The 15032-nt window shown below is 42.5% G+C and overlaps 1 protein-coding gene across 1 annotated transcript in view; it reads right to left on the minus strand.

Annotated features, from left to right (window-relative positions):
- LOC101854285 (exportin-4) overlaps window positions 1–15032 on the minus strand; it is a 29160-nt gene that overhangs the window by 6526 nt on the left and 7602 nt on the right. Inside the window, exons 9-24 of the mRNA XM_005108165.3 lie at window positions 14439–14613; window positions 13162–13338; window positions 12649–12779; window positions 11823–11971; window positions 10875–11049; window positions 9947–10106; window positions 9523–9692; window positions 9035–9209; window positions 8485–8643; window positions 7745–7873; window positions 6786–6852; window positions 5438–5551; window positions 4900–5000; window positions 4396–4526; window positions 1457–1574; window positions 60–152 (exon numbers count right to left, since the gene is read on the minus strand). Of these exons, the coding sequence (XP_005108222.1) occupies window positions 60–152; window positions 1457–1574; window positions 4396–4526; window positions 4900–5000; window positions 5438–5551; window positions 6786–6852; window positions 7745–7873; window positions 8485–8643; window positions 9035–9209; window positions 9523–9692; window positions 9947–10106; window positions 10875–11049; window positions 11823–11971; window positions 12649–12779; window positions 13162–13338; window positions 14439–14613 (2224 nt within the window). The remainder of the gene's footprint in view (window positions 1–59; window positions 153–1456; window positions 1575–4395; window positions 4527–4899; window positions 5001–5437; window positions 5552–6785; window positions 6853–7744; window positions 7874–8484; window positions 8644–9034; window positions 9210–9522; window positions 9693–9946; window positions 10107–10874; window positions 11050–11822; window positions 11972–12648; window positions 12780–13161; window positions 13339–14438; window positions 14614–15032) is intronic.

Consider the following 15032-nt stretch of genomic DNA (forward strand, 5'->3'; position numbering starts at 1 on the left):
CACTCACCTGGTTACAACAGATCAAACAGAACAAGGTGCTGCCCCCCCACCACACTCACCTGGTTACAACAGATCAAACAGAACAAGGTGGTGCTGCCAATCTCCTGCAGGCTCAGGTCAAAGTTGTCCAGGAGCAACATCCGAAAGATCAGCTGGTCCAGGGCAAAGTGAACAAGACACAAAGTTTAGCTTTAGTAGAGGTTTTATGGTGCTCGCAACTGCATAAGGTCATATGAGCGCCAGAAGATTAGATATGTTACAAGAGAGTAGCAAACATAAAAAAGAAGAACGGGAGATAAGGACGATTGATGTTTGATAAGAAAGAAGAAGCAAACCACACCAGATCACCCGCCAACCACCCAAACGTTTAGTTTTAGTGAGTGTTTCACGGAACTTGCAACACAATAAGGTCATTTACGTGCCGAAGAATAGAGGTGTTACAAGAGAGCAATAAATACAAAAAAAGAGCAGAGATATAGATGTTTGATAGGAAAGAAGAAGCAAATCACACCAGAGCACCCACCAACCACTCAACAAGATATAACAATGACGTAAAATCTGTAATCAGTGCTTCCACCAGCTGAAGCTGAAAAGTAAGGAAAATTCTGCTGGGGGAGTCTGGGGGCCTATGCGTCCTGGTGGGGGAAGAGGGGGCGAAGCACAAAAAGTTTGCCAGATTTTTATCAATCCACAGGTAAAAATGTACTGGCAACCAACCCGCAATGAAAGCATGGGGCATAGCGGAATAATGGCCGATTGCAGGAAAAGCGCAATCTGGCAGGTCTCTATAACATTAACTTATTGCCGAGAGAATTACCGTAAATATCCGTAACTTATACTAGTACTAGACGATATGGAGGCGAGTACAGATCTTTTGCTACGAAATTTCGGTAGTCCTTCGCTGTCGCAGCTTTTTACGGAGGGAGTTGATAATGATGGAGGAACAAGTACGGAACTGGCAGAAAGTACAGATTTCCGTAAAATACGGAAGAGTGGAAGCACTGCTTAACAGCAATGTATTATGAAACAGCGCTGGTTTTTTTCTATGGACGAAAAAACTAACAACAAAAAGCAAGTTCAAACAAAGCCAGTTTCATCATTAACAACACACATGGAGGTGTGTGGGCGAACAAATGTCAACCTCAATATTTGGTTACCTGGAGAGAGTCTGTCTGTCTGTCTCTGTTTTACACTCTATAATTTTACACACTCGCTCTCTCTCTCTATTTTACTCTCTCTCTCTCTCTCTCTCACACACACACACACACACATATCAAAAATTCAAAACACAGAAAAGTAGATCTGAGTATCTTTGGTCAATACTTGTTTTGCGGGTGGGGTGAAGGAAGCCTCTATAAAAAGAAATCCTGACATCAAAGTTTCCTCATAATGTAGACATGAGTTTCCACGACATCCAGACATTCTAATGCAACAATTAGCTTCAAGAGCTCCTTACCTTGAGGAAGTGGGCCAGCGTGGGCTGCAAATGCTGAGTGGTTTGGCTGTTCTGAAAGGAATGAGAGGCAGTGACCAGGATGGACTCGAACAGCATCCTTGACACATCTACCCCACAGCTACGCCAACCGTTAAGGCCATAACAACAGGCACAACAGTTTTCTTTTTAGGTAGAGGTATTATGGCGCTCGCAACTGCATAAGGTCATATGAGCGCCAGCAGATTAGAGGTGTTACAAAAGAGTAACAAACATAAAAAAGAAGAAGAGGAGATAAGGACAATAGATGTTCGATAGGAAAGAAGAAGCACAACAGTTTACATTTTGGCAACGTAGGCATTTTTACCCCCCCCCCCCCTCCCCCTTCCCGAAATCGACACAATTTAGATAATTTCATTTACAAGGAAGGCTTCAACCACTGCCTCTAACAGCCCAGCCGAGAGACTGAGATACTCCATACAAATGTATTCCCTCTCGGGAGAACTCGCGTCTCCTTGGTGAGACAGTGAAGGGCCAGACCACTACACTAATACGCCATTATAAAAGACACAAACAAAACCCATGGGCATAGTAAGACATAATAATTATAATAATTGTATTTATATAGAGCATATCCATGCTCAAGAGCATTATCTATGCGCTTTATAACTATCATTACCCCAGCATACCCTTTGAGAACACTCAGAAACATTCTCGACTTCCGCAGAAGCATACAGTGCAAGCTGCGGATTTCACGAGCTCAAACACTATCAAACTGACAAGATCGTTCACTGTCTATAGCCGGGTACCCATTTCCACCAGGGTGAAGAGAGGAAAATTTGTGCAAAGCGCCTTTCTCAAGGACACAACGTCGGGCCCCTGACGAGATTCGTACCCACAACCTTACGGTTGCGAGTCCGAGAGCCTAACCACTAGGCCACCGACATACCAAAGTCACATTGGTAACATTAGTTCACTTTTACTACAAGATTTGCGGCATTTGCAAAATAAATAGGTCATCTACCTGCGAAAGATTAGAGGTGTTACTAAAAAGTGGCATATCCAGAACACCCCCCAGCCACTCTAATGTAATAAATTCTTGTTTCTTTTTGTATAAAATGAAAGAATGTTAGAGGCTTCATGTGTAAGGATGAACAAGTGTGATTGAAAGGGGGGGGATCAGAGAGAGTTGGGGAGGGAAAAGCTGGGTGGGGTGTGTTTGTTTGTTTGAGTAAAGAGAAGCACATCGGCACAAAAATTGTCATTTAGAGCTGGGAAAAAAGTAAGACAGGCAAAAACAACAGAGGGAAAGTATAGAAGTAGGACCTACTGATAGTGTCACCCTCCAACCACCCACAACCTGCTAGGACTTTGCAATACCTAACCAAAACAGAAAGCAAACAAGGCAGAGACATACACTAACCACTGCTCCCCAACACAGTTTTCAGGTAATGCACTTCGCCAAAAGAAACAATCACGGTTAGTTCAGTTTTGTGTTAGTAGTTTGTTTTAATAAAAGTTTTAGGGCACTTGCAAAACAATTTGGCCATATTACAAAAGTAACGAAGATTAGGGGTGTTACAAGAACGTAACATACAAAGAAAATTAGAGGAGGGATTTAACTCTTTGCCGCCTCATCTCGCCGATTGGCGATGTTTACCACCCACTTTCTTTGGATTTTCTCCAAAATATGATGGCAAAGGGTTAATGGATAATAAATGTCTGATAGGAAAAAAGGAGCAAACCACACCAGAGCACCCGCCAACCACCCACCTCTTATCTCTACATCTGTAAGGTACCCTGTACATATAGCTTCATAGGAAATTAAACAATATGAAAATTGTCAAAGAACTTAACGTTCTAAATGCGTACGTAAAAAACGTCACCAGGCAAAAGTTCAACAAACAGTAGCAAAACAAAGTCAATAAACACAAAGGAAAGAAAATTAAAGAGGCTCGTAAATGGCCCTTCTTTTTTTAACTTAATTTTCTATTTTTAAAGAAATTAGTTTCAATAAAAAAAGAAACTTGTCAAATGGGCAAATGCACCAACGTTGAACTCTCAAAAGAAAGATTTACCCATGTCTCAAAACTCATACTAGCATCGAGGAAGTTGGCGTATTTAGCGACCGAAGACAGCGTTTTGAAACATTCAACAGTGGTCCCAAGCAACGGACTGTCAGAGAGATACAGTTCAGGAAAAGTTACAGTAAACCATTTTTTGTAACAGTACAACAGGAGCCTCCATCCTCTCATTGGGAACAGACAGGAACTGGTGTGCAGGTCTGGGGTCACAGTGGGGTCATTGTGGGGTCATTGTGGGGTCACAGTGGGCTCACAGTGGGGTCATTGTGGGCTCACAGTGGGGTCATGGTGGGTTCACAGTGGGGTCACAGCTGTGTCCTACAGTAACTAAAAACAGCAGGCTGAGGCCATCAAAGTGCGCAAAGACGTGTGTGTATGTGTGTGTGTGTGTGTGTGTGATTTACTTTTATCAACAATTTTATTCTATTTAGTACTTATTAAGGTTTAACGGCACTTGCGACATAAATAGGTGATACAAGTGCCAAAGATTAGAAGCGTTACTAGAGAGTAACATACAAAGAAAAGAAGGAGGAGAGATAAGGGCGATATAGATGTTCGATAGGAAGAACCAAACCACATCACAGCTCCCGCCAACCACCCACAATGTGTGTGTGGGTTTGTGTGTGTGTGTGTGTGTGCGCGTGTGTGTGTGTGCATGCGAGCTTGTGTAAGTGCCTGTGAGTGAGTGGGTGTGTGCATGTATGTATGTTTCTCTGTGTGTGCATGGGAGTGTGCATAGGCGTGCACATGAGTGTGAGTGTGGGTGTACATGTATGTGTGTGTCTGTATGTGTGCATGTGTGTATGTGTTAAAGTTTACCCTCCCCCACATCACAGCTGACATGCCCCCCCCCTCCCCCCAACCATTAAAAAAGGATACCAGGAGAATCCGAGCTCTATAGAAGCCATGATACTGTTGAAGAGTTGTTGGGGCAGCTGGCAGAACTTGTCCGAGTGGATGTCGGCCAGGAAGGAGATGAGACGGAAGTAGCTGCTGCACAGCACGGGGAACTGCACCAGGGGAGGGACGGGAGGGAAGAACAGAACATGTATTAGCATTACTTCTTCCCTGAACATCATACCTTGAGAAATACGGCAGTTAATGTATACACACACACTGGCCTACTCTGTCTGCCTGTCTGTCTTCCTGTTCGTCTGTCTGTTTCTCTCTTTCTCTAACACACACACACACACACACGCGCACGGAAAAATGCACACAAACACACAGAAAAACATAAGCACACTCAAAAATGAGGTGTTACAACGGAGTAACAAAAAAGAAGAAGGGGAGATAAAGATGATAGATGTTCGATAGGAAAGAAGGAGCAAACCACAGCAGAACACCCTCCCACCACCCACAGCCAAAGAGCGAGAGCGGCCTCACCTTGAGCATTTCTGCACTCATGAGGGGAACTATGAGCTCCAGGCCGTAGATGACCACATCGGCACCGTCCACAGCGTGGTCGCCGTTCACCTGTCCCTCCACTGTGGGGGAAAACGGGCACACAATGACAGCTTCATGCAAGTCTTGTTTATTGTAGTAAGAGCTTACGGCACTTGTAACATATTTAGGTCATAGAAGTGCTGAAGATTAGAGGTGCTACGACAGAGAAACAAACACGTAAAAGCAGGAGATATTAAGGATGATAGATGTTTGACAGGAAAGAAGGAGCAAACGACGCTAGAGCAATCACAAACCACCCACTGAATGACAGGATAATGTGTTTTTGTCCAATTTAAAATAAATTCTAAATGTTGAAGAAAAAAGCAAAAAAAGGTACATAATGTAGGTATAATAATTTGTGAAAAGAATGAAAGTTTTTTCTCTCTCCTGACAAAATGTTGTTATATAGGCTGAGTACATGTGAACAGTTCGCCAGAGTCATGAGTCATTAATTAAACAGACTGTCCCGCCCGCCTACCTTTACTGAAGTCCAGAATGTCCTTGGTCATGAGATTGGCCAACATTTCCATGATGAGAATTATGTCTTTGAACTTGGTTTCTTGTTCGTCTTCGGCACTAACGCATTGACGACCTGGAACAAGATCAGAGATCGCTTGAGTAAAGAGAAGCACACGGATACACTCACAGTGAGAAACAATGGAGGGAAACAGAAGGAGCAGGACCAACCAGTAACATCCTCCAACCACCCATGGGTCACATATCATTACGGATATGTATTGCAAGTTGTTTTTTTTTTTATAGCAGAGGGTTTTATGGCGCTCGCAACTGCATAAGGTCATATGAGCGCCAAGGGGTGGGTGTCAACAGAGAAGTCTTTACAGGGAATCAGACTTAGACTGCTCACCTCTCTAGCTTCAACAGCACAAGGTCTGCTTCGACTATCAAGGCACCCCAAAATAGCAGGTCACAAAGGAGTGACAAACATACAAAAGAAGAAGAGGAAAATGACAATAGTAAGGATCAGGAAAGAAAAATCAGCAGTTCCCTGTTGTAGATCAGGCACAGTTAGGAGCGTGACATGAATCAGCCCATTTACAATTCTACTGTGCTTGAACGAGATATGTCCCCCCCTTTGGGAATGGCCTAAAGACACTTAAGTCAGTGGCACCGCCCCGGGGGTATTGCAAGTGAGGACAGTACTTGTATGTTTGCTCAAAGAACTCCATAGCGACCCAATAATGTCATTTAGAGCAGGGGGAAAAGACAGATGGAGAGAAATAACAAAGAAAAGAAGTAGGACCTAGCAGTGGTGCCTGATCTTGACCCCCCCCCCCATACTGTTAGTACAGATAAGCAACCAAAAAATGTTGGGCACAAACTGGTGAATATCAGAAAATCCTACTTTACACAGAAAGAGCTTCAGTAATTCAAAATGGGAATAAACCAAAGTAAATAATATAGAAATACTTGACTTGGTGGATTTTCCAAGATTGTGATCAACCTGTCAACACCTGTATTATCAATCAGATCGTTACGCTGAAGTTATTGAATATCAAATAAGACCCAAGAGTCTGTAAGCAAAGATCGTACAAAACAAGATAGTTCACTCAGCCAAAAAAGTGTCCGCGGAAGTTCGTGCATTTCTCTACAAGAAGAATAGGAATAGCACAGTTTGTTAGTTTCACTTTTATTGTTTTTCACACAAGGAGGGTAACTGTTCGCAAAGTCTGCACTTTTTTGAAGAGGGTGCCACCAGATTTTGAGGACACTTTTTTTACTTGGCTCAAAGAGAGGAGTGAACTATCTTGTTATGAACAATCTTTGCTGTAAGTAAGGACACCCAGAGCCTGTGCGGCACACATTACCTGTATTGTGCTTAGCAAACATCTGAATGGCGGACAGGCAAAGTTTGTACAAAGTTTGTGAATCAGCCTGTGAAAAGAAAAACAAAATAAAAATCAACTCCCCAATAACTCCCATTATTTTGAACAAGATGACAAGATTCTAAATAAGAGTTTTTCTCCTTACAAAATATCAATAAAAGATGGTAACAGCCTGAGGAGAAAAACAACCATTTTGTGGTATGTTGAAACGCAGGAGGGAAAGCTCCTCAAACGTGGAACAAACTCCTCAGAATGGGCAAAACACAAATTTTCCAGAAAAGGGACGGTTTTCCAACGTTGCTCACTTCACCTCAAGACAGCAATTAGTGTGGCCTTCAACACAACAAACTTATGGTACATAAGAGGAAAATTTTGCTAAACATCATTATATCAAATTATCATGACCATGACACATGGTTTTCGAACAAAAGACAAAAGATAAAAAAATTAGACAAGAACATGTTATTTCATAACAAAAAAGTTGTTTCCTTCAAATCCCTCCGATTCAGTAACAGAGAGCTCATTCACTGGAACAGAAAGCTATGTTATGTTCCTACGACACAGTGACCACTTAAGTGAAAGATCTTTTTAAATAGAAGGATCAATGTCAAACAAAATCAACTGTTGTGTGTTAAAAGTCTGCTTTAGTTTTAATAAGTGTTTTACAGCACTTGTAACACAATAAGGTCATATAAGTGCCAAAGATTAGAGGTGTTGCAAAACAGTAACATACACAAAAAGATGGTTGGAACAGGAGAGACAGGGACGATAGATGTTTGATAGGAAAGAAGAAGCAAACCATACCAGAGCACCCGCCAACCACCCACGTTAAGTCTAACCTAGAATAAAATCTGTAAATACCACACTAACTCAAGTTTCAAAATCAGTTAGGGAGAGTGGGGTGGGGTGGGAGGCACACAGTAAACAAACGATGTACTTACAGTGTTAAGGAATGTGAGCATTTTGGCAACAACTTCAGAAAACAACTCGAAACTTGTGGTGACGATGTCGTCGTAGTTATGGTGGATGTCTATGGCCGTGACGACGTGGGCCAACATGGGACCCATGAACTGCGGACAGGAAGCAAAACACAACATGTCAGCATCAGCGAGCAAAGGGCAGGGGGGGCACAATTTTTTGTTTTATAGTTTTAATAAACGTTTTACGGCACTTGAAACACAATAAGGTCATATAGGTGCCGAAAATTAGAGGTACAGTCTAAATTGTCTAAGACATCTACCAATTGTCGAGGAGATACGTGGTTGTCTGAGGCAGAAGCTGGATGTCTTGTACAGTGTCATTATGTGGGGGGAAAAAAAGGGGGAAATGGGAAAGAGATCCTTTGTACAGGTGATTGTGTTAGACGAGTGGCCGTTGGAGCAGGTTTGACTGTAGGAACACACAATCAGGGCACAACAGCGTTGACATGGACAGGTGAGATACGAAGACACAACACCTTTGACATGGACAGGTGAGATACGAAGACACAACAGCATTGACATGGACAGGTGAGATACGAAGACACAACAGCGTTGACATGGACAGGTGAGATACGAAGACACAACACCTTTGACATGGACAGGTGAGATACGAAGACACAACAGCATTGACATGGATAGGTGAGATACGAAGACACAACAGCGTTGACATGGACAGGTGAGAAGACACGAGGAAGACGCACCTGGAACATTTCCTTTGTGATGGAGTTCTGTGTGGCGGTGGCCACGCCGATGAGTGACTCGAGGAGGTAGAGGAACTGTTGCCTGCAGCCTTCTTTGCCCGCCTTGAAGTCCGGGGACTCTACCAGGTGCAAGAACCGCTCGTGGTTCGACTGCAATAACTGGAAGAAAAAAAACCCATAGCAATTGTGTGAATAAAATAGCAACAGTCCGCCCACATAGAGATAACAGTTTGAGTTTGGAGTAAGCAAAAGTATATCAACACAACAATGGTCATTTAGTGCGGGGAGGGGGGGGGGGAGTAAGAAAAAACATATGATCCCCACTGGCTACCATTCAACAAACCTTGAACTATTTGTAACTCATGGAAACAAGCCACACCCACCAGTTTCCACTACAAACAAGTGACACTACAGGCACCCACCACTACAAACAAGCGACACTACAGACACCCACCACTACAAACAAGTGACACTACAGACACCCACCACTACAAACAAGTGACACTACAGACACCCACCACTACGAACAAGCGACACTACAGACACCCACCAGTTTCCAGTACTGCTCCTCCTGCGAGGAGTCCTTGATGCCACAGCCTGCCAGCACCATGGCCTTCATGAACTGCCGGCGGGCCTCGGGGGACAGGGTGGCCACCGGGGGTTCCTGGTTCATCTCCAGACGCGCCAGGCTCCACAGCACTTCGGACTGACTCAGGTACACGGACCTGCCGGCACACCAACATAAATGTACACACCAACCTACCAACACACCAATACAAAAGTACACGCGGTCAGTTTACAGAAGAGCATACAATTTTTTTTTAAACCAGAAAACACACTTAAACAACAAAAGAAAGAACCAAATTGTGACACAAATGTTTATAATTTGAAGTGCAAATTTTGCATCTTGACCTACAATCACACCAAAAGAAATGCACTCCAAAACATTTTTTAAAATAGAATACAACTCTTAAAACAACGAAACAGAAAAAGACTAAAGAGACTCCAACTACGATAGCAAAACGACAGGTGACCGACCTTGAACTTTGTTCTGCCATGTCGATGAGCAGCTCGAGCGTGTCGCTGACCAGGGCGGGCTCCGAGCCCCACACTGACAGCGTGGTGAAGATCTTCTGCAAGACGAAGTTCATGGTCCACCGCACCCCATCAGTGTCCGCGCCAAAGGCCGTCGCCAGAGCCAGACTCATCTGCAAGAAAAGCAACATGGATCAGAATATATACAACCTAGCACACACTTAGAGCAGTAGAAGACTTCTCGGTTCTTAGTAAAAATGCAAAGCCATTCTAACCCTAAATTTTCTTCAGCAAAATATAGACAGTTGAGAGAAGAAGAAGAAAGACTTTTCAGTTCTTAGTACAATGCAAAGCCATTCTCCGCCAAAACTTTTACCCATGGGATAAATTTTCGCCCATAGTATACGGCGAGAAAAGAGAGGCTCACCTCTGTGTAGTCCATCTCGTCGTGCAGGAGGTAGGCGTCCGACCATCTCTCCAGGAACCACATGACCGTGCTGCCCACCTGGGGACTCAGGAACTCAGACAGCTTCGCCTCCACGGCTCGGTTCTCTACCTCACACAGCCGGAACACAGCCGTGATTAGCCTGAGAAATACAACACAGCAGTGATCAACCTGAGAAATATAACACAGCAGTGATTAGACCAGGAAATACAACACAGCCGTGATCAGCCTGGGAAATACAACAAACTCATAAAGAACTAATGTTTTATTAAGGGTTTTACAGCACTTACAACACAATAAGGTCATACAAGTGCCAAAGATTAGAAACACAAAAAAGGAGAGATCAGGACAATAGATGTTTGATAGGAAAGAAGGAGCAAACCACACCAGAGCAGCTTTGACCCAGTCTGCATAGGCCACACTGACAGGAGTGTGTCTAACAGATCCCAGAAGACAGAGAAGACACTAAATAAAGTACCTCCCCTGGATGGGAATCGAAGTCAGGTCTGTTGACCAGAACGTGAAAAGCCTAACATTTACAACACATACACAGATACCACACATTTCAAAGAGTACATCGAGAGATGAGAAACATACCTAAGAGATCAAAATTCGTCAGGAAAAGTAAGGTCCACCTAGCCCTGGGCACAAGTAGACAGAACTTACTGTAAAAAGGAATATTCCACTAGAAATTAACAATAGCACAAATATAAAACTTAAACCAGACAAAGTAAACAGCTTATGACTTACAGTGACCACCCCCTCACGCCCATCCTTTTCCTCTCCGATGTAGTTTTTAGATTAAAATTTAAAATTCCGCTTAAAGAAAAACAAACCAGGAAATTTAAAAAAGAAAGAAAAAAACAACATATGAGTAATGAGAAAGAAAATAAAAAGAAGTAAAATTAACCTCATAATTCCATCAACACTTGACTCCTCCGCTGGCTCCAATTTTTGACCGGGTGAAGACATCATCTTGAGCGTGGTATTAATGTCCACTGACTTGGCCTGGTCTATGGAGTATTTCATCACTGATGCAGGAATGGTGGGCGTCTCTCCATCAGCAGAGTCCGCCAGGAAATTGCCTGAGCACAAACAAAATCACCGATTGTGAGATGATATGAAAAAACAAAAACGTTGAAGCAGGCCCACTCTCAAAATTGGCGAGTCAGCGATGTGACTATCTTAACAAAACCTTTATCAATATCACAACACAAATCCTAATTTCCTCAAAGACAGCAACGTGGCAACCCCGACATCAAAGAGGGGAAAAGCTACAAGCATCTCCATTCAGTGTTTGTTTGAGTAAAGAGAAACATGTTGACATAACAGCAGGTGATCATGTGATCGATGTAAAACGCTCAGAGCTTATACTCGTATGGGATACAGCACTATGTAAATGTGATATATTGTCATTATTATCAATTAACGCAGGGCTATAGTAACAGCAGAAATAACTCAGAAAAAGAAAAAAAATAGGACCTACCAGTAGCGCTCTTCACCCACTCATGCAAAAGGAAAAAATCTATTTTGTAACAGAGCCCCTTCAGCACAACAAAACGACTGCTTCGTGTAAGCCTCTGCCATATGTGAGGCATGCTGACAAAACGAATTACTTTTCACAATTCATGAATGGAGATATCGTCCGAAAATCAACACAAAGGTCACATTGATAGATTCTATATCAATGCCATTCTCCTCAAGCTTGACATTTTATCATTTCATACTAAATAAATTGTAAAAGCCCAACCTATAAATCTGACGTATCTATTTCCATCAGGCTAAAACCTGAAGTAACTCATTTTGTCAGCACGCCCCAAATATGCTGTTTTGAAAAGTGTCCAAAACCGCCACTCACCAATGACTAGGACAATCCAGTGCAGATCTTCATGCAGGGCATGAAGGCAACTAATATCTACGGTTGTCTCGTGGCTGCTCACCATGTCGCGCTGTTGCTGCAGACGCTGCAGGTGGCCGCTGAACTGAGACACCCGATCCTCCAGTATCCTGTGCAAGGAACAACACACATGTTATTCCAAACAAGGAAAAACACACATATCATCCCAAATAAGGAAAAACTGGCATATCGAGAACAAGAAAAATCAATTCAGAGAAAATTCTTCTCACATTTACAGAGCTGAGTATCATAAATGTTCAGCCTTTGTTAACTTCTATCCTGAGTAATAAGCAAATTAAATGCACGTCTAAATACTAGAATGTGATACTGATCAAAACTCATAAGATGTATAACTATGAAAACAAAAGGCAGATATTCCTACCTCATAGCAAATATGAACAATAGCAGAACCTAAGGCTGCAGTGATAACTTTTCATTTTGCAATAACATTAATAGAATCAACTGGAAAAGAAAGTCCATCTTTCGAATCATCATCTCCAGGACCATTTTACCAGGTAAAAAAAAAAGCAAAAACAATAGATAATCAAACAAGTACAATCAAAATAATAAATATTTTTTAAAAACCACCTCAATTTATTCCACTCAAACTGTCACTGAGCTTCTAAATGTTGATTGTTGATCATCCTTGGACACAAGTGAGCCTACATTATAACATGGATTCGAACCCGCGACTTTTGAATGAGAGGCGAACAACTTTGCCTCTAAGCCACAAGAGAGAGTCACCGAGTGATTCGGAATGATAACCCCACCTCATGATATGTCTTACCTCGACAAGAGAGGCACCGAGTGATTCGGAATGATGCGCCCCAGAGATCCGATGCAGCACAGCTGGTCAGAGAACTTGAATCTGTCGTCTTCGTCTGTCTCATCTATGTCCTCTTCTGAGTTGTCACCACCCTGGGGAGTTGGAAGTTGTGTAAAAAACAGTAAAATCTTTTCTTATTGTCTGCTGACGTGGAATGACTTACTCAGATATAATAAAGACTCCAATGTTTAAAAAGCAGTTAAAATTACACCTTTTTGTTAAGGCATATTTTTAGTTTTCTGATCAATGTAAAATTAGTAAAATAGTAAAACTATAGGGAGAAAGGGGGAGAGAGGAAGACAGAGACAGTAATTTACTGTCATCATCAAAAAATTATTTCTCACTCTATTCAAAGAAAAGCTGTAATGTTCTGTACAGAAAACAACCTCGTAAATGATCAAAATTGTGTCCATGGGTGCATAAAAATACTGTTTTCTTTCATAATAAAACAATTTGTGTTGTTCTTTCACTCACGGTGTTCCGGATGCCCTCGGGAGCGGCCAGGTGGCACTGCATGTAGGAGTTGAAGATTTCCGTGGCGGGGCTGACCAGTGTGCCGGGGGGCAGTGAGCTCGTATCACGGATAAGGCACATCCACGACTCCAGGAGCTTCTCGTACGACTCCATGTAGATCGTGTCGTCTTTGTGTAGCTGAACGCACAACAGATCAAATACACTTTCAATAAAAACACAATTGAAAGATTAAGCCTCCATATTTAGTTATGAAATTTCAAAATCGTGCAAGATTCAAAAGAACAAAGAAATATTGCCTCATATTTGACTCCCTCTAGCAACAAAAGGTAACGGCAAAAAACTCAATAGAACTCTCAGATCAAACTGACTTGAAAGTGAAATATTTTTTAGATAACACTATCATGGTCTTCTTCTGGGGGTTCAAACAGTAATTTTAGTGATCGACGCTAACAAGACATTCATTCAAATGGCAGGTCAGTAAAGGATGTCTTATCTTTTCTTCAGGGATAAAAGGGAGCAAGTCACTCATGAAATGTTCTTGAGCTGCTAGACTGCCTAAGAACAAGGTATGTAAGACATTCATTCAAAGCACACTATCAATTTCTTCGACTGGAAGGAATATTTTATCTTTTTCCTAAAGGACTAAAGCGTACACAAAAAGTCCCTCACAGAATACCGACGTCAGTGGTGCAGCTGCCATAAGCACAAGACCCGAGTTTGATTCCCGAGTGAGGAAAAAATCTTTCTCCAGTATCTCTGTCTTCTGCTGGGAAGTTGTATCGCTCTCAGCCAAGGTTACCTCCGACAGGCAGAGTTGGAAGCCCACCTCCTAAACAATCTTATGTGTGTTGATGGGACTGTAAATACAGTGCTACTGACTGAAGTGTCTTTAGGCCATTCCCAAAGGAGAGATATTAACATGTTCTTATGCATAGTGCAATTGTAAATGGGCTGATTTATCAATGTCATGATCATACAGTGCAGGAACAACATGGGGGGAACTGCTGCTTTTTTTTTCCTCATCCTTACTATCGTCATTTCCTCTACTTCTTCACGTTTGTCACTCTCTTGTGACCCGCCATTTCCGAAGTGCCTTGATAGTCGAAGCAGACTTTGTGCTGTTGAAGCTATAGAGGAGAGCAGAGTAAGCCTGATTCCCCATTTGGACTTCTCTGTTGACATCCACCCCTTGACGTTCATATGACCTCATGCAGCTGCGAGCAGCATAAAACCTTACTAAAACTAAAGACATTCAAAAACCCTTCAAGGAGACTCACCGACTCTTCCTGAGCTGCCAGTCGCCCGATGCTGCAGGTGAGTGAGGTGAGCGTGTTGATGAAGGACTTGAACAGCACCGCGGTCAAGCTGTTGAAATGCTGAACAGGGAACATGAGCACCAGGTGCTTGAAGATACACGCCGTGCCGAAGTTCTCGTACTCTTGAAGCTCAATACTGTGAGGAAGAGGGAGACCCATCGTTATATTGTTGACACTGAACCCTTCAAGCATCGCTTTCTAATACTAATAGCCTGTGGCGCAGGGAAAATTTTATGATTTCACCAAAATATGTTGGAAAATGCCCAAGAACAGGCCAACCGATCAAGCAAAGGCCATAAACATATGTTCAGAAAGTAGAATGTACATAGGAAGTAGAAAGTAGAATGTACATAGGAAGTAGAGCTTATTTGTTCAGGAGTTCAAATATTTAGCAATGTACCAAAAACCACGGTAAAAGAACCTACATAGCGACTCAAATTACAACCAATTAAACCGGCCACAACACCACTGAACGAAACTTAAATCAGCTTACGTCACTTAGGAGGAATAATAGCACAGATTGAACCCACTTACTAGGACAACATGTGTAGCAGA

This window comes from Aplysia californica, unplaced genomic scaffold (genome assembly GCF_000002075.1).
Source record: "Aplysia californica isolate F4 #8 unplaced genomic scaffold, AplCal3.0 scaffold00665, whole genome shotgun sequence".
Taxonomy (NCBI): domain Eukaryota; kingdom Metazoa; phylum Mollusca; class Gastropoda; order Aplysiida; family Aplysiidae; genus Aplysia; species Aplysia californica.